This window comes from Lagopus leucura, unplaced genomic scaffold, assembly GCF_019238085.1.
Source record: "Lagopus leucura isolate 7727_CA_CO unplaced genomic scaffold, USGS_WTPT01 Super-Scaffold_100009, whole genome shotgun sequence".
In the NCBI taxonomy this organism is placed as follows: Eukaryota; Metazoa; Chordata; class Aves; order Galliformes; family Phasianidae; genus Lagopus; species Lagopus leucura.
In genome coordinates, this window is record NW_024962266.1 from 18,507,792 (window position 1) to 18,534,467 (window position 26,676).

The 26,676-nt window shown below is 40.2% G+C and overlaps 1 protein-coding gene across 2 annotated transcripts in view; it reads right to left on the reverse strand.

The window, feature by feature from the left end:
- Positions 1 to 26,676, reverse strand: part of ST6GALNAC5 (ST6 N-acetylgalactosaminide alpha-2,6-sialyltransferase 5) — a 115,269-nt gene that overhangs the window by 40,448 nt on the left and 48,145 nt on the right. Inside the window, exons 1-2 of one of the 2 annotated variants that reach the window (XM_042873082.1) lie at positions 24,980 to 25,161; positions 24,205 to 24,429 (exon numbers count right to left, since the gene is read on the reverse strand). The exons of the other annotated variant lie outside the window; for it this stretch is intronic. Coding sequence (XP_042729016.1) covers positions 24,205 to 24,429; positions 24,980 to 25,045 — 291 coding nt within the window. The 5' untranslated portion in view covers positions 25,046 to 25,161. Of the gene's footprint in view, positions 1 to 24,204; positions 24,430 to 24,979; positions 25,162 to 26,676 lie in introns of those variants that run through there. 2 annotated transcript variants of the gene reach the window in all.

A 26,676-nucleotide genomic window follows, 5' to 3' on the forward strand; every position in this document is an offset into this window, starting at 1 on the left:
TATTCTCAAAGGAGATTGCATCCCTTCGTGATGATGTTCACAAGCACCAGGGGAAGTCAATGCTGGTTTGGAATCAGCCTAGGATTATCTGGAGTCCAGCACTAATTGCTACAGCCTCAACTCAGCAAGATAGTTAAGCATGTGCTTAAACATTAAATTATTCTCGCTGAAGTAACAGAAGAAATCACATGCCTAAGTAATTTGCTGAATTATAGCTGTAATTACAGACTATTCTTCCTGCCAGTATCTTTAAACATCACTGAAGATGGATTCTTCAAAGTATGTGGACATTTCTAGAATGAGATCAGCTGTTTAGAGGAGTAGGACCTTAGCAGCAAAGCCATTCAGTAATTTCTCAGCACAATCTCAGTGAGCACTCACATCTGGTCTATCTCAAATATTAGATATCTGTAAGTTTAAGAGAGTCAACACAGTGACGCTTCTAAAACACAGTACAATGCATTATCTGACAAAACTCTGCTCCTCCCCAAGGACTTGTGAAGCAATAGAAAGTGGGTTAGGCATTAAATAGCATTAACACTGATTCTGAAGCCCCCTTTCTGATAATCTTCTATACTGAATAAAAAAAATAAATCTTCATCCTCTTAAATAATTCATGATAAACATAGTCCTGGGAATCTGAACACATAATTAAATGCTGCAATCATTAAACATTTATAAAGTTTGACAAGTATGGGACAGTTGAAAATACCAGGCACATTAGTTACAGAGAAATATGACTTGCCCTGATTATTCACTGAATCCCTGACACGCAGTAACACACAGCACTACTCCTAGAACTTGGCACTCGAATCATTGCATTCAATGTTTGCTCATTATAGATCTTCACAGACTATAGAGGAAATTGTTTGTCTGTTTGTTTCCAGATTTTGCTTTCTTTGAAGAAGCAGAAGTTGTACAGTGAAGGTATTAGGGGAGGAGAACTGAAGGGCAGGAGTCAGATGAGTTCTGGCCTGAAATTATGGATTAGGTATTTAGTTCAGTTACGTTTTTAATGATCAAGCTTACAAAGACATGGGAGCGCTGTGAAAGGCAGAGTGATCTGGCAGGATAAATAAAAGATCTTAATGGCACACCTTTACCTCCCAAACTATCATCCCATCATAATCGTTTCTTCCAAAGCAATCAGTTAGTAAAGCAAAGTACTGATCACAGTCATAATTTGACCACAGAATCTCTCTGCCTCTCTAAACCCTTACTTTAAAGGCTGTAAACACTAGAAAACTAAGTTTCCTGAAAAGTTGTCTTTCTCCCCTTTAGTTTCAGGTTTACTCAGTTTTACTGAAACACAATGTCTTTATCAAATGCAACACATTTTTCAAAATATATAATTTTTCCATATATCAAATTATATTAACATAAAATATGTAAATTTGTTTTCAAAACATTTAAAATGAAAAACAAAAATATGTATATATATTTTTTTTTTTTATCTTTCTGGTAAGTTCTCCCAGAAAAAAGAAAAAAGACACAGATGCTGATATCAATATATCTTTTCATAGAAGTTGGTCCCTTTATATACAGCACAAAGAATGATGAAAGAAGTATATTCTCTCATTGCTGTTATATACAGCTCACTGGTAAACACATACCAGTACACAAACTGCATGCAACATTTTCAGAACCACTCCATTCACTTAAAAACAACTAAAGAAATATTCTTGCTATGCAAATTATTTGATATTAAATCAGTAATTAAAATAAGTTTAATTTCCCTCGGGTTTCCTTTTTATCTTAGAGCAAAATAAGTAAATAGATCCTATTTGTTTTCATGTTTGTGCCTTCTTTGATCTTCAAAATCAGGGAAATACACCGTTTTTTAAAATAATTTTGTATGTTCGGTATCATTAATTCCTACTAACAAAGTCTCTAAACCACAGCCTTATTCTGGAACAGCACATGGCAATGCTCAGAAGGAAGATTTACCTCTCTCCCATAGGTTATTTATGAATTCCCATTAAAAAGTACAAAGATGCAAGCTATTAATTTCTCCAGTAAAAAGCTGAAGTAATGGCTGGTATATCCTGCAATGCTGAGCACTGTTAGGTTTTTAGAAGGCAAGTTTTATTCTCTTACATAAGAAACAAGAATGTTCACAATCATCAGAACATTATGTACCCCCGATGCACAATAATAAAGAATATTTATACTTCCAAATAAACGACCGTATAGGATGGCTTTGATTTAGCAACCAATATAAGGATTTGGGTGCCTCATGTCAAATTTAACTTCACTTTTACTGCAGCGTAGTTTGGGGAGGTAATTAACCACAGATTTGTTCAATGCTTAAATTCACGCATCTTATTTTTTTAGGACTAACGCTTTCTATGACAAAATAAAATGCATCTGCAGGAGCACAACTTAAAGATGAAGCTGCTTAATTAAACACTACTGGGAAATTTCGCTCCGCTCCAGGCAGGATTCCTGACTGGAATTACTCCAAAGTGGCACGACTTTTTTGAATTCTAAGGAAATCTGTAAAGTATTTGGCAGCGTTGTTACCCAAATCCCCAGCTGTTTCTGAACAGGTAAGCTGTGTTAGTTTGACTACGGCATTATGCGCATTAGCTAAAGCTATGGAGCTCAAGCTTAATTGCTCTGTAAGGACAAGGAAGTCTGAAGTGGAACCAAGCTGAGGTATTGATCCTTATCACATGAAGTAGGCAGAACACGCATCATGAGCCCTGAGTAACATTATAAATGTCCAACAAACACATAGTGCAAATATATATGTGAAATTTAAGAAAATTAAAAGGCAGAAGTAAAACAAAACATAAAATACGACCAATTATGCAAAAATGAATTAGAAAGGTAGAAAGTAAAGAAGGCTAAAAGCAAAAAAGTGTGAAATTTTGTAGAGTGTTACACTGTTATTAAGAAAGTAGAACACTACACTTACAGAGTAAGTGAATCTTTACGTATAAAGTCTCAAGGAGAGTACTGGAAAGCATAACGGATAACAACATGGGATTCTTTTGAAAGAAGCAGCCTTCAGTGAAAGGGAACACAACTCCTGTGATGACAAGCACTCTCCCCCATCAGCCAGCCAGGTTGTACAGTGGGAAACAGGCAGTGCACCGTGTGTTTAATCAATTCACTTAGAAGCTGCGAGTACATGCTGTATGAATAAGCTAAGTTTTTAATTCAAGAACCTCTGTACTAAAGCATTAAGATTCACAGCACAAGTTCCTCTGTATTTCAGGTTTTCTCATCTTACAAGAACCAAAACAGTTTCCATGTGCAAACTGCAATAATGTATTATACGACTGCACATAATATGCATACCCCCATATAGATGTCTGGTGGGAACACATTCTACCACAGATACCAGTTCTGTTATAGCTCAAACTACTGCAACTCAGTCCTTTCATTCCAACTGCAGCATCCTTTAGTTCTGAATCTGTCCTTCTCCAGTACAAGCCTATGATGTCTATCACATACATAACTAAATAAAGTACCAATACAACTGTTTGCACAGCGTAACATCTGAACTTACACATATATGTTGGGAGAACAGTGGAGCTTTCAGTTCTCAATAACTAGAAGTTCTTGGCAAATGAAACTAAAGGAAACATCTCAGTAAAGCAAGAGACTGAAAGAACTATTAAAAAAAAAAAAAAAGAGAGAGAGAGAGAGAGAATGGAGAACTACCACAGAATATATTTCAGTATTACTACCCCTTAAGATAGCCCTCAGAAGTCACTGATGGATTTGGTATTGACTCCAGGATGTCAGAATCCAATTCAAACCATGTTCATTTAATAAATTCTAACAAAGTACAAGATGAAAGTGCTGTCTGCATTTCTGGAATGCCTAATGTTATGTTCACCACATCAGACCACCTGACATTGAGGCTGAAAACCAAGATAACCCAGAGGAAGAAGCAGTCATTAACATTCCAGAACATATCACTGCTACTGAAAGAGTGGGTAGCTTGGAAAAGTACTGAATTTTAGAGAATCATCTTACAAGAGATACAGCAAGGAATATGGATCCATATGCATGCCTACCTGGAGGTGAACAACTAAACTCCCTACAGGCCAACAGTTTTTCAAGGAGTCAAGATAAGGCTTTGCAAATGGGCAAGGAGAAAAAGCAGGCTTAAGACTAATTCCTCAAGTGATTTTTTAGTTTTCTATAACCTCACAGACATGCTAAATTCAAGAAAGTATTAAAAACCATTAATGCTATATAACCCTAGCAATACTGATTGTCCTTCCAACTGTTTGTTGCTCTGCTGTACCTTCTACCATAAATCACTTAGATGACACTTGTTAAATCCTATGGAATGCTGCTTCACTACCTACAGCAGTACTGAGTTATTTCCTACAGTAAGACTCAAAGTCAGTAGAATGAACTTATGGCAGTACACACAGGCCACCCCATCATCACAACCCTCTGTAAACACATGGATGCTTTATATATGTGGTCAGGACATATAATGAGAGGACATATACAATGAGGGACAGGAAGGGAAGACATGACACGACACATGATGTACCTATCTGAAATGCTCCTACAGCAAGTAATTTCATTCTAAGTACTAATTTATCTGCAGTTTTAAGGGTAACTGCAGTACACACAAAAATATATTTCTGGTAATAAATGCTTAGCAGCTGTAAATAACCAAAGCATTACAATGAATGAGCATGGTGAAGAGTCAAATATCCATTTCTCACTGATTTCAATGGGACTCAGTGTACTGTATCTGATAAAATGTACTGCCCAGCTAACACAACACACATGGCACTACATGAATAATAATGGATATTTCTTTTTTTTATAAAAAAAAAAAAAAAACCACCTTCAATTCTATAGTAAGTACTTTGAGTTTCATATTGACTTTAGGGTGCACATAATACGTTCTGTCCCATTAGAATCAATGAGGAGTGAGAATACAATTACTGAAAATAATTTTGATTAAGACAAATATGATTGACCTTTTAGCCTTTTTCCAAGTTTTCCACAAAACAGGCTGAGAAACAAATTTAAGATGACATTTAAGTGTAGTACAAAGAGGTAAGAAGACTTGTGACATCCACAAACAAGGCATGGACCTACAAACCAGAGAGCGAAACTACTAAGGTAAATAACAAATACATGAAGAGTTGATCTGACATGTATTTCTCACTACTTGTTTCTTGTCTGTCTCCCATCAAGCTTAGTTTTCTATCTAAACTAAACACTGAAATCATCATCACTTTTCTCCCAAAAACTGGAACTTAGATTCTATAGCATTTGCTTAATCTTCTGGAAAACAGCATTAACAGAAGCAAAGGCAATTATATCAGAATATCACATAAATGGATTTTACAGACTCTTGCAAAAACTATATAGATGAACTCATCAGTCAAATTTAACTGCTTGAGTAAAATGATAATGCTACTTGCTAAACACGACCAGGAAGAGCTGACAGACTCCATAGTGAGTAGCAACACACACCTGAGAATAATCGCAAACAGCTCAGCTAAAAACAAAACAGGAGTCATAAACTTCACTCAGAGAGCGGGAAGACAAACAGCATAAAGAATATTGACAGAAAGGCAAATTACAAACAGTAAAAATCATCAACATGTTGTTTAGTAGTTATATCCTGAATACAGTAATGCAAACTACTAAGCTCCCTCATGCAGGACACGGGGAAATTAATTTTCAAAAGCAGAGTCTTCCAAAAGGCAAAAACTGAACAAGTGCAACTGTTCTGCTACCTCCAAAGAAATATTTTCCTTCCTATTTCTACAAACTTAATCATGTCTCCTCTGCTTCTTGCTTTTTTAAAGCACCTTAGTGCTGTGGGGTGGTTCTTTCAAACTAATGAGATTAGAGATATTCATTATTGCTGTCTACAAGTAAAAAGGGAAAATGTGTCTCACCAGACTTCAGAGCTGAGATTTTCAGCATTATGTATCTTGATGGTATATTCCAATCGAGTGCACAGCAACAGACTGCACTGAGATGTAATGAGATGAGAAAATGACACAGAAAAGATTTTTTTTTCTAAAAAGTCACACTGAGATGATATAGAATATCCAATTGGCACTTTTGAACCTATTGTCCCCCCAGTACAGGATTTAATCTTTACTGAGCAGAAAAAAAAAAAAAAAAAAAAAAAAAGAGCATCTCACATCTGTGTCTTCAAAACAAACGTTGCACTGTGTTCCACTTCAGCACTGGCATCACCAAATAATTTGAGGTAAACACAGCTGCAATATGACTAAGATGATTTATATTTTCAGCACTGGACTTCAAATCACAACCTTTTTCTTTCTGCACACCAGATTTACCATGTATCACAAACTGCACATAAATTACATATCTCATCTGTATCCCACCCCACATCCCGTCACCATCTATTCATGCATTCTCACTTTTACAGCAAGTAACAAGATGAACTATCCTGAAGACCAAACCAGAACAGGCACATCTGAGCCATTCCAAAAACTTCATCGTGGAGAAAATACTGAACCTAGTGTCCCTTTCTCTGAGATCTTCAGAACTGGTGAATTCATCATTGGATTAAATGTCAGTGGAGGTTAAGGATGTCTGCTACTTTTGCTGCTAGATCTGTTACATGGAGTAAAATAAAAACTACAAAAAGAAATAAGGCAATCACATGCAAAACTCAGACACTTGGTTGTGATGTTCTTCAGTTTCCTAGAGATAAGAATGTTTTGCCTGGGTTTAGTGCCTACATTCAGTTAGGCAACTTTGTATAACATCCTTGACAGAAAAAATGAAAACATCTCATTTATTTCACTACCCTATTTCATGGCTGTAAGTCAGTCTCCTTAAACAAGCAGGAATTCGCTGCCTTTCACTGAACAACCAAAACAGGCAGCAGATCCAGCAACTGTGGGTACAGACATGAAAAGAATTCACATCTGCTCACGATCCTCCTGGTCAGCCGCCGGCCAAGAAACAGAGAACTCCCAAGCAAACAGCATGGGTTGTCTTTCAGCCTAAGTAGCCCTGTGGATCATTATGGACACACAGGCTGCCTAGCTTAAAATGAAATTATCACTTGGAATTTCATTTTTCAGCTTTAAAATGAGAGTCATCACATTGATTCATTTTTCTCCTGAAGAGCTCAAAGCACTTTAGGAAGAGTTAGCAAGTGCTCAAGTATATCACATTAAAGGAATAATCAATAGCATGGGACTGTCTCTGTCTCCTTGTCCTATGTCTGAAAGTACCCGGCACCCCAGAGCCTGCTCTGCAAGAATGCTTAAAGGAATAACGTTGACATAAATGAACACCAAATTGCATAACTGTGTCCTGTGTGCACTGCCCTCAGAGCCAATCAGTTCACCGCCAGGAACAACAGCAAGGGCTGTTTGTAGCAGTCTATTTCTTGCATGGCCTTGAATAAACAAGCTCTTACATGGAGTCATATTTTATTGAGAAAGCAAAACATCACTCACTAAAGCCAAATTATAACTTGCCTTCTTTAAATGCTGTTTTTAATACATAGGAGATAATATACATAGGAGATACATAGGAGAGAATAAAGCTGGGGACAGCATGGAGCTGCTCCCCAGCATCTAAGAGTGACAGTCCCATTCCAGAAGCATTTGGCTATTTCAATCTGTCTCAACTAAACCTAAACTCATCTTCAGTGTTGTACTACTTACAAATAGAATACTTGAAATACTAAAAGCATACGGAAATATAGCAAGGCACTGCATTCATAAAAGGTTTCTCCAATGACATCTCTGGTTTCAAGTTGAGTGACATACCTTCAAACTCATCAGACAAATAGTACTTTTATTTGCTTTCCCAGCCTTTTTATTTCATACAAGTGCTCTTCTCCATTTCCTGAGATTTGGAATAACATATTTAAAAGGCATTCAGGACTCACATTAACATCTAACCAGCAGCAAAACCTGTCACTCCTATTTTAGCCCTCTTAGCTCCCCAATTACGAAGTTCTATTAACTGAAAGTCAGCACCAGTTCACAAAGATAATCAAGACAAAAGGTCAGTGGTCTATGAAAGGTAATTCTGGCTTTTTGGGGCACTGCTGGGATTTGAGCTTCAAGAAAAGGCAGAGTGCTCCTCATTAATATAACCCTAGCACCACTCATAAAACCATACAGATTTCATCACATCTGAGGATACCCTGTGAAACATCAGCTCTACAGGGGGGAACTCCATATAAACGATCATTGTGCAGATATCCAGCTAGCATCAGAATAACATACTGCAATCATCACTGCCAACATCTGTACTTTAATAAAACCTAGAACTGTTAATAGAAAAACAAATGCCACTTTCTACTGCTGCCACACTGTATCATACGAAATTCTAAAGCAATGTTTCAAAATAGCAGTTATATTCCCCATCCCTGTCCAGTATTAGGGCCAACACTGCAGTTTCTGCTGCTAGCATTCTGAGTGCTTGAGCTCCTTTAATAATGAGATCTACAAGCAAACATGTTTAGAAAGATTCAGGAAGTACTGGGGACTTAAAACTTATTAGCCCAACTCTTCAGCCTTCCACTCTTTTCCTTAAGCAGCATGAATCTGACAGAGGAGTGGACTTTGCACGAATATTTACCCTTCTGTCTTCAAATTTTATCAATCTGCAGATTTCTGCACTTCAGAGCAGACTTAGGAGATAGCCTATGCACCACTGTTAGAGAGGCACTCCGGTGACCAGCAGCTGATGCTGGGCTGTCAGGTCAGAGTCCACAGCACCGGCAGCTTTTGATTGGGCAGCAAACTTGGGTGCTGACCCTGCTTCTGCTGATTTCCAGGGGAGAATTCCACGAAGTCTTAGCAGAAACACGACTGGGCTCTTTGAATAACGACATTTCATTCACAGCGTTTTCTGGCCTTGTGTGCCTCTTCCCCACTCTGCAAAGCAGCACATGGGAACCATTCAATGCTACGCTTCTGCTCTCCTAAGAAATACAAAGGGATTGAAAGTAACAAGAGTATCTGTATATATGTGACCATTAAGAGGTGCACAAGAAGTGATGGATTACAACAAAGAAAAAAAAAGTTGTTTGAGGCTGCCTTTCCTGATAGAGTCTCAACATCACTTGATGGATTATTTGTCAGAGTTCAACATTTGTGAGTCGTGTAGCTAGTCTAAGCTACAACGCTGTGGCAGGAATATGTGTATTTCAGCATCTAATCAGAATGGTCTGCTTCATACACCTTTGCTCTGAAAGCAGCACGGTAAAAGTAGCTTTTATTGCAGTTTTATTATCCATGATAACAGAATTCACTACTTGAAATTCTCTCCTCCAACATTCCTATTTTGAATTAGAAGATCAGAATTGTCTTATCTTCATTTTCACCCAAGAAAGGGAAGAGAAAAATATTTACACCTAATCCACACAAGGCAAAGAAAACTGAGGTCACTTTGACTTCAGCTGTTTAATGTTACGCCTGAGAAAAGATTTGAATTTTTTTCCCCTAAGATGATACTCTCTAAATCCCACATTTCTGTACCAAGTATCTCACCCCTGCTCTGCAGAGAATACTTATACTTTTCATATCTGTATTCTTGTACTTGTAACCCATTGTACTTGCTCTTTACACCCTGCAAACGTTAGGCACAGGAAACTGAGGGCTATCTAAACACTGAGCCTTTGGTGGATGGCCTCCTTTACCACTTTCACTTACAACATCAAGCACTCCAAAAGCAATTTGTCTGCAACTCCAGACTTCCATCTTGGGAAACTCAGGATTAGCATTCATACAGAGGTCAAGGACTGAGCTGGCAATGTAAAGATTGCTTCTAATTTTGATCTTAAAGAAGATCTATACAGGCATATTGCAAGAATTTTCCTGTTCTTCCCAACTTGTTCCTGTTTCATAGGATTGTGATAGACTCCACACTCTAATACTGTCAGTCAGGTACTTTATGCAATCATAGTATTTATATTCAGCTATGTTTCAAATCACCTTCTTTGTAGGTCTTCTGCAGTTGTGCAAGATTTTGCTTTTCTTTCAAAAGATGACAGGATTACTTGAACATGCAAAGAGTAAATGTTTAACAATCTGAGATATGTGCTGTCATAACCCTTCTCCCCAACACCGAAACTTACTTATTTGATCATTAAACATAATGTATCTTGATATAACGTCCTATAATTGTTCCCAAATCCACAATATAAAATATATACCAAATATTTTGAAGGTGTATGACATTAACAAACTTTGTAGAAACAGCTGGTATTGACCTGATGAATACGCTGCTTCCCAAAGGACTTCAGTCAAAGAACCAAGAGTGCCTATATTTGCATGTCCCATTGAAGTTTATTACAGCCCAAAACACCATGCAGCCGTGCTTCACACATCAAACACCACGCTCAGAGTTAACCTGCCCAAAGTCACTACAGTTGTTGCCAAACACATGTGGCTCAATATGCTCTGAAAATCATTCATTTACATGCTCATATAGTAATGTGGAGTGAGGGCTCAGCATCACACAGACACCTTGGCAAAATATGAAAGCCTAAACCAAAAATCAGGGTCTTCAACAGCCTTGTTCAGCTATTATCTAAACCTGCGCTCAAGTCCACACTTCCTGCAAGTGACCACAACCCAGCAGTGAGCAGGTCGTGCTGCTTCCTGGAACAGCTGACATAGCCACAGACAATGAAGGAGCTGCAGGGGGCTGAGGGAGTTAATTTGATTAAACACATGGGGAGACCTCTTTGGAAAATTACAAAGTAACACCGTTATCTTCAATTCATGCAGCAAAACTTTTTAAAACACATACTTCAACAGTTTCTGAAACTGGAACTCATAACCCATTGCAGTCATCCCCAGCTCAAGACTACAATTGCTTTCTCTTCTGTTATTGGTTACCGAGACTAAGCCATCCTCCACCATGATCCTGACCTGCACTGGAATTTCACTTCAGTACTTTTCAGTTGGGCTGTTCTCAGGTAGAACAGGTACCTTGAATCCATTTTCAGGTGCATAACTCCTCCAATCCGCTGTATATATTCTCATTCTCTCTATATAGAACAACATCTGAAATTTCAGTTCCAAGTCAAGCATGACAGTCAGTTGTCTCACATGATTACGGTGGACCTATTCTGAGGTTGAGTCCCCTCAGTTTTCAACACTTGAGCACTTTTCAAACTCCTCTCTGAAATTCCTATCTGGACACTCAAAGGTCAAAACTATGGTTTGAACTTTTTTATGTTTCACTATCCCCCTATGTAATAAGGAATTAATACTCCCATACTTTAAAGCAGAAGTTTCCATTTAACGTTTCTATGGCACTTGGAGATCCTCAGAAGGAAGGCGATACAAGTACAAAGTATTATTATTTAATGAGTTCAGGGACAGAACCTCTTGTTTCGGAAAATGGGAAGGCTGCATGTGTGTAAAATACAAAAATAGCCACTGGAAACTATATTTGAAGGAGAATGACACAAAAAATTCTCACTTGTTGAGGTTTCTTTTACTATTATTTCTAAAAACGTAGCCTGATTAGCAAAATCCTATTCAGGCAGCTACCAAGCTTAAAAGCCTATCTGTAGTAATTTTAGCAAATGCTTCAACATTCAACCTGTATCACACCATTGGATGACTGCAGTACATCTTTTAAGGATCATGTGTACAAATTGCACTATTAGGCTATTTTGAGATAATTACTTTAAAAATTCCTCTTGTAAGTTTTGGCTAACACAACACTACAGTACATAAATCCACAGCGAAATCTAAACATTCAATCCCTACAACACAGCAGCGTGACTACTTAGAACCAGTTTTATACCTTGCTTAACTTCCAGCTTCACTACTCTTTTCATACTCTCTCATTTAAGTCTAGATATGCTGCAACTACAGCACATTTCTAATTTTTTTGGTGACTTAATGTTGTAATTTGAAAAGAAAATGTAGGAGTAATTACTGATGTAATAAAACATGAACACACTGTAGACAACTCAATAGAATTTTAATTAGGAATGCAGGTTTGCACGGTTTCCCTTGTCCTCCTTTCAGTGAGCTTTCACCCATAGCACATCTTATTTTCATGAATTCAGTATTTTGAACACTGTCAACTTTGTCTTCATATTTCACAAGCATAAACACAAAGCAAATTACGATGCTGCTAAATAAGGGCTTGAAATGCAAGCTTCTTATAGAAACACGTATGCCTAACACAGCTTCTCTTTCTACTGATTGATCGCTCTGTGCAAAAATACGGAGGCGTAAATATTAGGAGAGTTGATTCGTCTTAATTTTTTTTGCACTTAGACATGGCCTCAGTCTAAAGAAGGATCTAACCAGAGCCTGACAGTTACAGATTAACAGTCGTGCCATACCAGCAGGCTTGACAAAGGAGCTTAACTTAATCCTTAAGGCAGTATAAGATGTCTTACGTGTATTACTGGGTAGGAGCACAGCTTTAATAAACACAGTGTAATGTAATTGTCAGTACTTTTACTGATGTAAAATATGAAACAAAACAACAAGAAAAAAAGACACATATATTTGTTTTCCAAGGGAAACAAAAAGGGATTTTTTTTTTTTTTAATTTTTTTTAAGATTACTTGTTTTGAATTTCAAAGTCTCAGTGCTCTGCACAGACTGGTACACAAAAAGCAATTCCTGTAAAGAAGACAAGCAGATGCAGCTAATCATCCACAGTCAAGAGGCAATGGGACAGCAATTGTTGCTAAACTGGCTTACACACTGACTGTCACAGCTGTCCTTAGTTTTCACCTCTGATCTCAGCCACAAGGTTTTCATGCACCTCCTGTGAGCAATGTACCCAACTTTAAACTTTGGAGGATTTAAATAACAAAGTCCCTGGACTTTTCATGACACAGATGAAATCACCTCCTGCACCTTCAAGTGGAATAAATCTTCTTTTGTAATTAGCTGCTGAGTGACAAATAACCATCATAACTATCATAGTTCAAATGTGAAGACACTAATAATCATTTTTAAACATATTTGTAATGTGAAAAAAAAAAAAGAGGTGTCATATTCACAACACGCTGAAAAATATCCCTAGGAAGAGGTATAGTTATAAAAAGTCATTTCTGAGAAGCTTTAGTGAAGCTGGTGCATGTTACCACCTAGATACACCTGAGAGCACCAATATGAGCATTATATCTCTGCCAGTGTTTTTAGTGTAAGCCCTGTTTTTATAGCTCTCCTAACACAGCAGAACTGCTGTACGCCATATCAACACAAAACCTGAAAAGCTTTTGGGTCCTGTGAATTGCCTCAAATCTAGACTTGATCTAAAGATATGTGTTAGTACAGGTTATATGCAGATACATATATATCCCACCTGGTGAGCTCTGACACAAAGACTCAGAGCCGGCTGCACCTTCTGCTGAAGCCCAAGGTGTGATGCATTCATTGTCTTTCACAGGAGCAGAATTAGGAGCCTTGCGCTTGCAGCTGGGTAACAAGCTGTGCAAAGTTTCAAATCAACACAGCTGGGAGTGAGAGGTGATTCTAAAGCCTCATTTCACTTTCCAGGCCAAAATGTCGACAGGCATAATTAAAGATACCCTGAAAGCTGCTCTGTATTGCACAAATTGCTGCAGATCAAAAGGGATCACTGTGCTGGCAGAAATCAGACACATTAATACTGGAGATACCCTCCTGGCCCTGATATCCCTCCTTCACATCTACCAGCTGCACAAAGTACCTCATTTATGCCCTCAAACCATCAGGGACACACCAACACTGCCACTGAGAACGAATATTCAGCATATCTGTAACTAGCTCCGGTGCTTTTTCTGTGCTGCTACTGAGACATAAAGCAGATTCAGGGAAGAGGAAGAATTTAGCTCTAGTTTTCAATTCTACTTTTCAAAAAACATAGCTTTTGGCTACTCATAAAAATTAAAAGCGAAGTCAAAATTAAATCTATGAATATGAAAATTAGCAACAGGAAGAGTAACATTAAGGCTCAGCAGTCTTATGTTAGACAGTGAAGAGATGATTAAATATCCTATCGTACTCAAAAATTCTTCACCAATTGAAATTAAGGTGCAGTTGTCAGCATTTCCAAATATGTATAGTAGGAACACCAGAAAACACGTTGCAAATGAGATGCCCTGTCTGTGTGTAGAGAAACGACTACACACAGACAAACAGAAAAATCTTTACCTGATTTTCAAACACCATTTCCTATAGTTACACAGTTAAAGTCGTTCCTTTGACAAGTACACATCCAGTGAAAATAGCAAAATTTTCCTCAGTGGAGACTCAGATGAGTAAGCAGTGCTCTGTGAACCTAACTCAGGGTCTCACATCAGTTTGAAAACCTGACTCACAATGCCATCTATCCTATTAGGCTGTTGTACAACAGACCATGCTCTGCCTGTAGGTCAAGGCTGTAGGACGCACAGAAGCTCTACGTGCAAGCCACACAGCCACACTTTAATATGTGCTGAGTCCAGCAGACCCTCCCTTCCAGTCAAGCTTATTAGTTCTGGCTTAGCAACGTGCTCACTGCAGCCATTCAGCTGCCAGAGCAGAGCCGATGCATCTTCAAGCGGCTCAAAGGGAGGGCAAAGCACGCTCTCGTCTGCTGGCAAAATCCCATACAGACATATGCTTAGACATCATGTCAGCTGGCACTCAGCAAAATGGGGAAGCCCTTACTGAAGGACCGGTTATTTCACAGTCCCATTCACGTTGGAGGTGGTTCTCATGGATAACATGAACAACATTGTAACCAACTGACTCAGACTACAGACTCAGGAATCAGCACTGAAAACAGACAGAAATCCAGAGCAGCATTACAAAGAGCATACACAAGTAGATGAATGAATGGAAGTAGCAGTGATTTTGCTGTAGGTTTTTAATCAGTAAAATGTATTTCGGAGAGTCATCAGTAATAATGATTATTTTAAAGAATATAAACGTTAAGAAAGAAACTATCTCAATAAAATATAAAGAGCTTTGGTTTGCTTTGATTTTTTAGAAAAGGAGTCCACCTACAAATATCCAGGCACAGGACTGAGGAAGGACAGGCAGTATTAATTCCTCATCACTCTGACAGCTGCAGCCAGACCACTGGCTGTATTTTTCGATTTTATGTCCCTATTTCAGAGTCAACCAATATGCTGAGATATGTAGAACTAACCCTTTTATAGTAGCATTAGGAATAAAGTGGAGAGCAACAAAATTTAGGAGCACATTTGTCATTATTCTAATCTCCAGGGATGAAATTTAGCCAAGTATCTCAAGGACTGACCCAAGAAAGGCATACCGTAAGCTACACTGGTGCAGGGAAGGGACAGCACGAGTTGTACAACAGCACATACTGCCTGAAAGCTTCCATGTTCTGCACAAAGGTTGGGAGAGCAGTGCCTCCACATAGACAACCAGAGGATTTCTCATAAGGACTATTTACAGGTTTTGAACATCATGTTTTTTAAACATATTTCTGATCAAATATTCAATCCCTGCAAAATACAAAATGGTTCTTGTTTGCACAGCTAAAGTTAAGGAACAGCTAATATAGCAAATGCAGTTACAGTCTCAGGCACCGCACCCGAGAATTGTTCAGAAATGTTTTGGACATGTCTGTAAACCTGTTCCCAGGACACCCCACACAGCCTCAGCCCGTCCTGACCCTGACTGCACAGAGCAGCACAGCCCAGCTCCAGAGGAGACACAGCTGCCAAAGGTCAGCACTTATTTGCTCAGGTGCAGACAAATTTGATTTCAAACTCGAGCTAACAAGCCTGTCTCCAACTACACTATGCAGACTTACTGACCCAGCCTGCTCTAGCTTTGGGAATCTCTACATCTCACTTTATTACCCCATAATGATGTGCCACCTTCCTATCAGTTGCCTCAGTTATGTACTTCCTCAGATGCTTACATTTTGTGCAAGTCACACGGGTGAATTTCACTGATACAGAATAAAGATGTCTGTCCACAGAGAATGCAATGCAGGCAATGAAGTTTAGACCATAACAAGCTTGAATTTACTATCATGTCACTATCTGCTAGACTTGTCCTGCCATCTCAAAATGGAACAAAAGGTATTAAATTCCATGCAGGTGAACTGGCCAACAGCATGTGCTTGGTGATAAATGCAGTCTCCTGAAGTCTGTTTCTCAATGAGCCATTTCATAAGCATAAACACCGTTCCTTTAACTTTCCTGTGCACAAAGCTTGATACAGATGTACATTTGTACCAACTTTCACTGTTGGATTTTTTCTTTTCCTTAGAGATAAGCCTTAGACTGGTGCTCTGCTGAGTGTCATTACGTCTACTCTTATGACCTGCTGTAGCTGAGGGCAAGATATACTCTAATTTAATACTGTCTGACAGAATAAACTTTACAGAATATTTTGTTTCTGCAATATTAATGCCAAGGCAGTGTCTAAGGAGGCTAATAACATACCAAAACAAATATATAATACTTGCTAAATAAAAATGTATATTACAATTGCACAAACTGTTTAGTGAGAAATATCTTCCTCCTCTTTTCCAGGTTATGTCTTACCAAGTCATCCATTCTGTAATGGAACTTTTTCCACAGCTGCAATTAAGTCTTAATGTGTTCTATTAGAGGATGAAGCACATATTTATATATTCTTGTTCTGCATTACAACAGTCCAGATTATTAAATCCAAATTAAGAAAAGCTGATCTACACTGCCTGTATGCCACATACACTCATTACTGATCCCTTGTTTTGAACAACAAACATTTTGCATTTTTGGGGGAAAAAACCCCACACTCTACTAATCTATTAATTTGCCCCCTCAATGTTGTAAGATAATCTGTTCTTCTTCCGAAGTTTTCTTACAGCACTGCAGTAACAATCCACTGTTTATTACTGTACTTAATGTACACTGGTACCCCCATGAGTACAGCCCAGGCACTAACAGCACGGCCAGATTTGCCAAACCTCAGTTCTGATGTGCATTTCCTGCAGGAATGTAATACAGTTTTGAGCCCAACTCTGTCTTTTATAGAACACCACTGGGGGCACCTCAGAGCTTCACATCTGCATTTTACACTCTTCCATTGCAAAGAGACTCTCTGAAGGTAGATGTTACAGCTTTGATCTGTCCCCTTCCATGCTTTAAGGCTCTTATTTTTAACTTTATTTGGATATTTTTAGAATGACAACAAAGAATAATTAATATCAGTGTCTAAATCAAAAATATTTGCTTTTCCAGCTGAGAGCAGATTTCAGTAATTAACCTGGTCTGAACACTTCTAGCTGTGATTGCTGGAGCGAAAGAGTGATGAGGTTTCTTAGGGGTGAGGCAAAACAGGATGAGGTGAGGCATCATGATGCTTCATCTCACCTTCAAAGTGGCTTTTGTGCTGTCACATCTGCTTATATCAGCACGGAACGACTGCTGATTTGATCATAATTGCCCTAATTAGAAGTTAAATTAATACACAGAGTTCTTCAATATCAATGCCACCTCAGCATCAAGGATGTGCATACAGAGCATTGCTGAGCAATACAGGTTAAATGAATAAAGAAGGTCACAGAGAAAAGGAAACTACTTGAAGCCTATTGTTCTGAAGATATCACATAGTTAGGACGACACTCAATATCCACATACGCCCCAGGGCAAGCAGAAAGGGGAAACTTAAGGAACTCTATTGAGAGATATCCATCAGTTCTGAACAAAAATTACATTTCCTGTCATTGGAAATCTCATTTAGTTCAGACTTGCTTCCACTAAGGATTAAAACCCTTCAAAAGAACACTTTGTCTTTCTAGGAAGATGAAAATAGCCTAAAACGCTCACAGTGAAAGTTGGCGTGCAAGAAGTGGATAATATGGTAAAATCAAATGGTTATCAAATATAATATACTTCAGCACGTACTGGAAATATAAATGTGGTCATTGAAATTAATGATGAAAATGAAAAGAAAAAAAATTACTGTTTTTCTCATGAGAGATGCACAAATCTCCCTAGCAGACTGTCACCAATTCCCTGTCCAGAAGTATTTTGCATATACATGAAACAAGGAAATTTTTTCGTGTCCACAAAAGGTGATAGGGAAGGAGACAGGAAACAGGCCCTTTGCACTTATTACAGCATGATGCATAATATATATATATATATATATATGATATATGATAATATATAATGATAATATGATATATTATATATATATATATATATAATATATATAGGATACAGGATACAGCAGGGAATAGTGTATTTACTCAGCCTTCACTTTTCATGATTCAGATTAAAAGCTGTAATTCAGAACCAAGTAAAAACAAGACATACAAAATAAATAAAAACATCTCCATGATTCTGCATTTTTTCTTATGTGAAGAAGTAAGAACTTGGCCTTAATCAGTTGTAAAAAGAAGCTAACTAGTATGGCCAATGTCACGGCATTGGAAATTGCTGAGAACTGACTTTTTCAAAATGTGAGAAAATTAAAACACATTTTTGCATTAACTGTCTTCATCTGACCATCTACTGACTATCTACGCTTGTACTGAAATCAGTCATCAAGATTTTGTGATACAGTCTCTGAAATAATCTTTTTGTTTCAGTGAGTATGAAAGAATAAAGCTACATCACAATCTGGGATAATGTTGCAAATTACACAGGATGAGTACACCCTGTGTACTCATGAGGTACATGAGTACCTGGTACAAACTCCAATACTTTCTGTGTCCCTGGTATAATGGCAGTGATTTACCCTGCTTTATTTCCTGAACACAGCTAGTTGTGGCTGGTAGGTTATGCACAGCATTACATTAATTCATGTAAAACTAGCAGTATTAGATATCAAACATCAGAGGCACCCGAATGACTCCTTTCAGATATCTCTGTCCAGCAACAGACCTCAACCTGAAGTCATCCCCTCTACTAGATTCCATCTTCAGTGGTATTACTTTAGAAAGAATTAGGCAGTAGTCAGAACTGTAAAATATTGCTCTGTTTTATTGCTCTGATAGCAAACATTCTTCATCTCTCTCAAGCAAGCACCAAAGTCAGAATTCTGCAGAAAAATTGCTACAACTACAGAGTATGCCCCCTTCCAAAAAACTCAATTAAAAAGATGCATAAACTGCTCAAGAAACTGATGCCTCTACATAAATAATATTTCAAAATACTGCAAGTAGGAACAGTGCCAAGCTAGGACTACTGGCTCTTTGCAGCAGTGCCAAGCAACTTGGAGAACAGAAAAATGTGCCATCATTTCCCATCACTGTTGTGTACACCGTACTGCACACTAAGTGCACATACACACTGCTAAAGATTTCAGACAAGGATTGTCAGAATGAATGAATCCAGTATTTTGATTTGTTAGGCTGGAAAAGTAGGCTAACACAGCAGCTCAAAAGCAGAAAACTTAAAGCAAAAAATAGCAGTTATTCAAATGCTGGGTACATCTAGTAAATTGTAATTGTCTCTGCCCTGCGTGTTCGTATATTCAGTTCATTCTCCTATTGTAATCCTTTGTCTATTCCATTATGAAGGCTTTAATGAACTTACAGCTTCAGAGAAGGAAAGGTAAGTATCCTACCTCAAAACAAATAGTCCAAGAAACCAAGAGGACACTGCCCAAGGGGCTCTATGGCCTCACTCCTTGCTCACGTTTATGACAGATGTGTCCCTCAAGAAGGTTATTTCAGAATGAAGTCTCCCCCTTGTGGATCTCTCTCAAAAATAAAAGCTCCATCAAATAATTAATTGTAAAGCCTGAGCTCCTTCCTTTACAGGTAAGACTATCAGGCAAATAAGAGCATGTAATCAAATTATGAAAAGCATTCTTTGACTTAACTCTGGGGGTTTGGTCTCACCTCAGGAATGAGGAGCTGTTTTGTCCTAAGACACCTCACAATTTTGTGCAAAATTCATTTCAAAGAAACTAAAAATCTCTTTTCCTACCATCTCCACATAGGGTAATTGTGAAAATTGGTTTAATGAACCCCCTCAAACTTCAACCCCAAAACGTCAGTAGTTTAACTATTTAGGTAAAATTCAAATTCCAAACTGCTTCTAAATGAACATAAAACACATCAAGATTTTCCCCCAACTCTAAGTGGAAAAAGTTCCCACTTTCATCTGAGAACACATTCTTGTGTCTCAGAAATTATGGAGCTACAGAACTCTTTGCAGAATGACTTCCTCAAAGACTACATTAACTATGCCATTCTCTGATCTGCATTAATTTGAAGGGATCACAAAGATTTCTTTGCATATGATAATTCACATTATCATAAATTAAGAAAACATTGTGATCTCTTTCATTATCACGTTGGTTCTCATGCTCTGCTATGGCATTTAAGCACAGCTCTAGGAACTCGTACATTTTGTCCATGAGATTGATTTTGATTTTTTTTATTTTCTAAGAAGTGAAATGGCTTGAAATATTATTTAATTATGTATGTGACAAACTCATATTTTATTCCTAGTACCAACTGTTGAGTCGATACTGACTAAAAAGCTTTTTAACTACTCAGAAATTGTTCTCATATTCATTTCAGAACAGTAATAGAATGGTTAAATATTTATTTCCTGCAAGTTTTGGAATTATGCTATGTTTCCTACCTTCATTAACAGTCTCTTATTTGTATGCAGTAATTGCTTTAAAAATATAAGATCTGTAATTTCTTGCCATCACTGTGGTAAATCAGCAGAAAGTGTTACCCCCATTCCCCCACAGAAGAGCATAATTCTGCTTCCCTTGACACTGATGACAAAACACCTTTAATTTTAGGACCATACTCAAAGAATTAATGAAAGATGCTCACTGGACAGTCTGGGACACTTGTCCTTTCATCAGCAGATGTAAAAGCTTAACGATCCTACTTTGCCAAAGCACCTCTGCAGGCAGTGACAGCTATTCCAACTACAAGGGCAAGCTGCTTCATCTGCTGCAGTCCTTGACCCCTCAACAGCAGCCATCAGCAAACCATGCTTTCTTCTCCAAATAAGAGAGTTTTTAGGATATAAGCATTAGGATATTACTAAGAAAAAGTATCATTGATCCATTTCAGTCATCCATCAGTAGTGATCGTGAGCTGCTCTTGGACTGCGACATGCTGTGGTGAGATGCCAAGAACCCATCTCTGAACCTGGTGCTGTTTTAAACGTTCTTAAGAGTTCAATTTAACAAAAACAAAGTTTGCAGTCCTAAGCAACAAGAGGCTGCAAAATGGATTCTGATCTCTGCTCTTCCATTCAGGGAACCAGGCTTGCAAAAATCATAAAGACAAAACACTACAGAACAAGCCATTACAAATCTGACCAAGTGACAAGAGACTCCTGCAGAAAGGCTCTTCAAGCCCATAGAAAGAATTTTCTGTATTTTAGTCATATTCTCAGACTGCCTGCTTATCTTGGCAGGACAGATGAGAAACTCCAGTTCTCACTGAAAGTGCAATAAGAGGAGGCAAATAACTGCTAATTCCAGTATTGGAAGCTATATTTTAAAGTCATTGGTACTTCACTAAGTACTTTGATTTTCTGGGAAATGGTCTCTGTATGTGATCACTACTAAATGAGCTGTACTGCCAGTAGTGACAGACATAAGTAATTTGTGATGTACAATGAGATGAACAATAGTTAATTATTCTCCCTGAAGAGAAATGTCTATATGACTGTATAACATGGCCTCTGTATGTGACAACATTCATGCTGCAATTCTCGATTAATAACTACCACTTAGCATATAGCTTCAGTGTGCATTCTTAACTCTCATTAAACACAACCAAAGAGGTGTAACACTACAAACACTGAACTAGGTTGTCCTATTAAAGCACACTATGGGAACCAGAAAAATTCATTCTAACGTTGTGGACATGTTTTAGCTCCTAGATCTGAGTTCAACATTTACTCTACTACTGCCAACAGTCAAGAGTACATGGACACACACAGAAGATGAACTTTGTACAATGGTCATTCAGCTCCTTGACAGACAGTACAAAGATTTATACGGGAGACTAATGCAGCTGTTTTATGAAAAATCTACCATCCATTGTGATTTTACACTGTTATCTCTTTGCCATCAAAATAACACATACCATTGCTGAAGTCATTCTCCTCTCCTTACCTTGCCAAGCCTGTATATTGCCATACATCAAGTGCTTTTTATCTCCTTCCAGACCTGCTATCTAAAGTATCACATCCTCCCCACAGACACTGAGGTTTATCATACGCTCTTCTTGCAGCTCTCCTAACGTTCCTTAAATCTCTCCAGTCCCTTCATTTGCTCTCACTTTGTGTTGGACATGAAAGTCTAACATGAAGTCCAATGATTGTTATCCAAGCTGTCTGCTCTGCAGTCTCAGCTCTCCCACCCCAAGAACACCTTCTCTGAAAACTGTTCACCCTTTTTCATTTTTTGCAAACTCTCTCTTCCCCCTTCTCTCATCATCAGTAATCCTGCTCCCTTCTTTTTCCAAGCTATTAATGCCCGTGATTTTTGATTTCTCCATTTTTCATTCTGCCAGAATTGAGGTATTCTGGAATTCTAAATCCACGTTAAATATCTGGGTCTTTTAAATTACCAAAATAGCTACACTTGTTAAGAGTCAAATCTGAGCTCTGCTCTTGTCTATCATCTCCCCATGGTAATACAGAGTCCTCACTGCTTTGTGTACCACAGTGGCACAGCTCCCTGCACAATCTTACGCATTAAAATAAGACAAAGCATGCCAGGAACACATCAGGGACTACGTAATTTTTTTTCTTTTTTTTTTTTTTTTTTTTTTTTTTGAACCGGAGAACTTATGTGGGAAAGTTATTAAAACTTCAGCAGATTATGACTGTGAGATATGAGCGGCATGAAACAAAATTTAGAAATGGAGTATCTATAGGTTTAGACACACTACAATGTATTGAAAAGTCAGAGGAGCAGCTTGTCCCAAGACAAAGAAAAACATTAAAACTACCTTGAAAGGTAATATACATAGAAGACTAATTTTAAATATATTTTAACGAGGAATGTTTCAGAGACAGGAGAACCATTGGCTAAGCATATGGACGGCTTAAAAAGCCCCACAGATGCCTTTACAATGATCACTGCTTACAAACATCACGTGCATACACACCCACACCACATCACAATGCTCATGTTCAGGAAGGACAAAAGAGTTGCAGAAAAACACACTGTTGGCATACACACATTAGGAAGCCCCACGGCCAAACTTCTTCTACAGCCAGCAGACATCACCTCTGAGAACTTTCAAAGAACCATGTAAGAAAGCAAAAAACACCTTGAAGGGACCATCAGGAGCTATTTTTCCTGTGTTAAGTGCACTACAGGTAACTCCTGCATAGAAAGTGAAGCCAGAAGGAACGATAAAAATCCATGTATATCAAGGTCACTAATCCTCACACAGTACCTCTAAACTGAGGCCAGTAACCTGTTTGACAACACATCCTTAAGATATTAGTCTCAATGTCACAACATGAGAAAGTTGGGAATCTTTGCTCGTTTTTCTCATCCTCACTACTTGAAACCTTGCATACTAAACATTACCTGGGAGTTCAGTAGGGAAGGATCCTCGGAGCTCGAAAAGCAAGAAACTGAACACTGAGTAAGTGGCAGAGAAATCTGCCTTCTGAGAAAATTATCGAATATCAAGTACCTCTTCACTGGATGTGCCACCCTCCTCACTGTCACTAGGTCTGTCCTCTGAGATATCAAAGCTCCTTATGCCTACCTCCAGTGAATGGATATCACAGTCTGACAACCCAGCCTTGTAATTTCTGCATCAAGGGGAGGGACATCATTTTGTTCACCATTAGAGTGCCCCAATTTCTGGAACAGAAACCATGGCTGACAACTTCTGCTTCTCAGAAGGATGAAAAGGTCATTTGTACAGGAAATACAGTTCTCTTCGGTTTCCCAAGACTGAATGAGCTAAGAATAAACACCTACCCATCGACTTTCCTTTGAGTAGCTAAACTTACTTTAACCCTTCCTTGATGCTAGAGAAAGCAGAACCCCAGCATTCAGCACCAGAAGCAAAACGGTATCTCTTGCTGGGCAAGGGAGGAGAAAACCAACACCCCACAGATGCCCAACCATTGGGCCAGACACAGGGCCAGGGGTCGGCAACAGAAGGCTGCAGAAGGCAGCCCAGCAGCCAGGCTGCAGAGCACCCCGAGCACAGCACAGCCGGGAGGAAGGTGAGCTCCGCGGTAAGGGGTCGGGGTTCCCCGTGGGAGGCCGAGGCAGCGCCGGACCCCACAAGGAAAGCACGGGCCCCGCGGCGGCGGCTCACCTTGTGCTCCAGGACGCTGATGTAGCCCTCCAGGAGTCCGGCCCCGACGGGGAGCACCGGCCGGTGCTGGCCGCGTGCCGGCGGGCGGCTGGGCACCGCCGCCACCTGCTGCTGCCGCCGCCGAGGCTCCGGGTGGCCCCCGCCGCCGCCTCCGATGCCGCCGTACATGAGCAACAAGCTGGTGCACATGGTGGTAAGCGCCAAGCAGACGGCCAGCCCGTGGCGCTGCGGGGGGCAGAGAGAGGCGGCTGAGAGCCTCGGGGACAGCGGCCGGCACCGCTCCCCAAGTTTCACGCCGCAGGAGCCCCGGCAAAAGTGCGCCGGAGGTTCGGGACCCCCCTCGTCCACGCACTGCTACCCCCCGCCCACCCCCAGCCCAGCTCCTCCTGCTCCCCCACACCTCTCCTTCCCGCCCCGTCTCCCTCCGGACACCTCACCCATGCATTTCAACGAGTGCCGGGCACGGGCATGGGCACGCTGTCCTCCCTCCTCCCTGTTTCCCCCCATCTCCAGCCTCGTCCTTTACACAGCTCGGTTTCCCATCCGTTTCTCACGACGCGCACACAAAATCCCCAAACCCCGAGCAACACGAATAAAAGAAAGCATGCGGAAAGTTCGCTGCCGCCGCCCGGCTCGCGCTCGCCTTTCCGCACCCCGGAGAGCCGCGAGGACGCGGCCGGGGCAGGCGGGAGCGCGTGCGCCCAACCCGGGGCAGCCCCGCGCCGCTCTTCTCCCGCCTCCGGGCCGAGCCGTGCCGTGCCAGCGCCGCACTCACCATCAGGGTCTTCATTTTGTGCGCCTCCCGGGCGCCGCTCCGCCCGCTCCCCGCTAGGCTCGGCATGGCGGGGGAGCCGCGGCCATGGCTTGGCTGGGGAAGCGCCGCCGTGCAGGGGATTAGGGGGGAATTACAGCCGGCCGGACCCTCGGAGCTCTGCCAGAGCCGGGTCCTCGGCCGCCCCGCCTGCCTCCGCCTCCGCCTCCTCCTCCGCCTCCTCCCGGCGGCGCGGCGGCGGCTTTAGGGCAGGTGAAGTTAACTTCTGCCGCCCCTCGGGCGCGCTGCTCCGCCGCCGGCGGGCACGCGGAGGGCGCACGGCGGGCACGCAGCCCCGGCTGCCGGCCAGCGGGGAGACCCGCGGCGCGACCCTCACGTGGAGCCGCTCCGGGTTTTCCCCGGCGGAAAATCCGTGGCTCTTCCCCGCTGGCTGAAGCCGGCGGCGTTCAAGCAGCGCTTGAAATTCGCGTTCGTAAAAAAAATCGACGCCCTCAACTCCTTGTGCGGCGCTAACGCCGCCCTCCTTCGTGCAACCCTTCTCCAAAGCGATATCGAAGGCTTTTGATAGAAGCTCCACTCTATTTTTTTGTTTTGCTCCCCGTGCCATCTTTGCAGTGGCCGAAGGTGGGCATTTCTCCCCCTTCTTTTACAAGCGGCCTTCCAAAGTTGTTTTTTTTGGTTTTTTGTTTTTTTTTTTTTTTTTTTTTTATGTTTCCTTCTCCGTGCTGATGGTTCAGACATAAAAACTTTATGAAGGGACCTCAAATTACACAGATGTCTGACAGTTCTGCGTATTAGGACGTGCTCCTTCAAAACAAGCCATTTTAAGGTTGATTTCTTATGAAGTTATTAAAATGACAGCGTAGCATTTAAAAAAATAATCTATCCCCTAATCACGACGATATTTCTCTTGAAATTACTCATGGAAATAATAGTTCTAATATATGCCTTCACATCTAACCTATAGCTATATAACATTAAAGATTACATTAAGGAGAAAACGATCAGCAGGCTAACTCAACCATGGGCACAATAGCAGCTTTCTCAAGGCTGAAATTGTCATTGAAATCCATTTTTTATCTTCACTAATTCATTGGGGGACTAACAGTGAAACAAATGCCATCTCGAGCACTGGCACAGAGCGCAGCATTTACCGCCCTTTAAGAAAATGAAAAGGAAGAAGAACGTATGGGTACATCAGTGGATAAGGTGGTAAACATGCTTTATCATTTCAAGGAAGAATGTCCTCATCGCACGCACCCTTGCTATTTATTCAGTTGGTGGGTTTGGTTTCAATGCACCAGTTGTTAAGACAAACGAAGCAATATAAGAAGAATCTTATCAGGTCTTGGCAATTCGTTATTATGTGGTTGCACTTGACACTCAAATTAGTGAAACAAAGGGCCAAGCTGATGAATCATTGAAAGCAAATTATCTGTGGCTCTCCAAGGCTTCCTGCTATAGACTGCAAGAAGCAGCTCATGCATTTTGCAGTGCTGTTTCTCAACTATCAGCAAGCAGGTTGGTAGTGACTGACCCTTCTAATATATTTTGCCGTGCCAAACTGAAGCATCATTTTTATGATTTTGGTTCATGGCTCCGATGGCTAACATGTCATGTTAGACATCTGTTACCCACTACATGTCCAACCAAAGTCATTAAACTTGTGGGTTTGGGTAGAAGAGACTGATTCAAAAAGC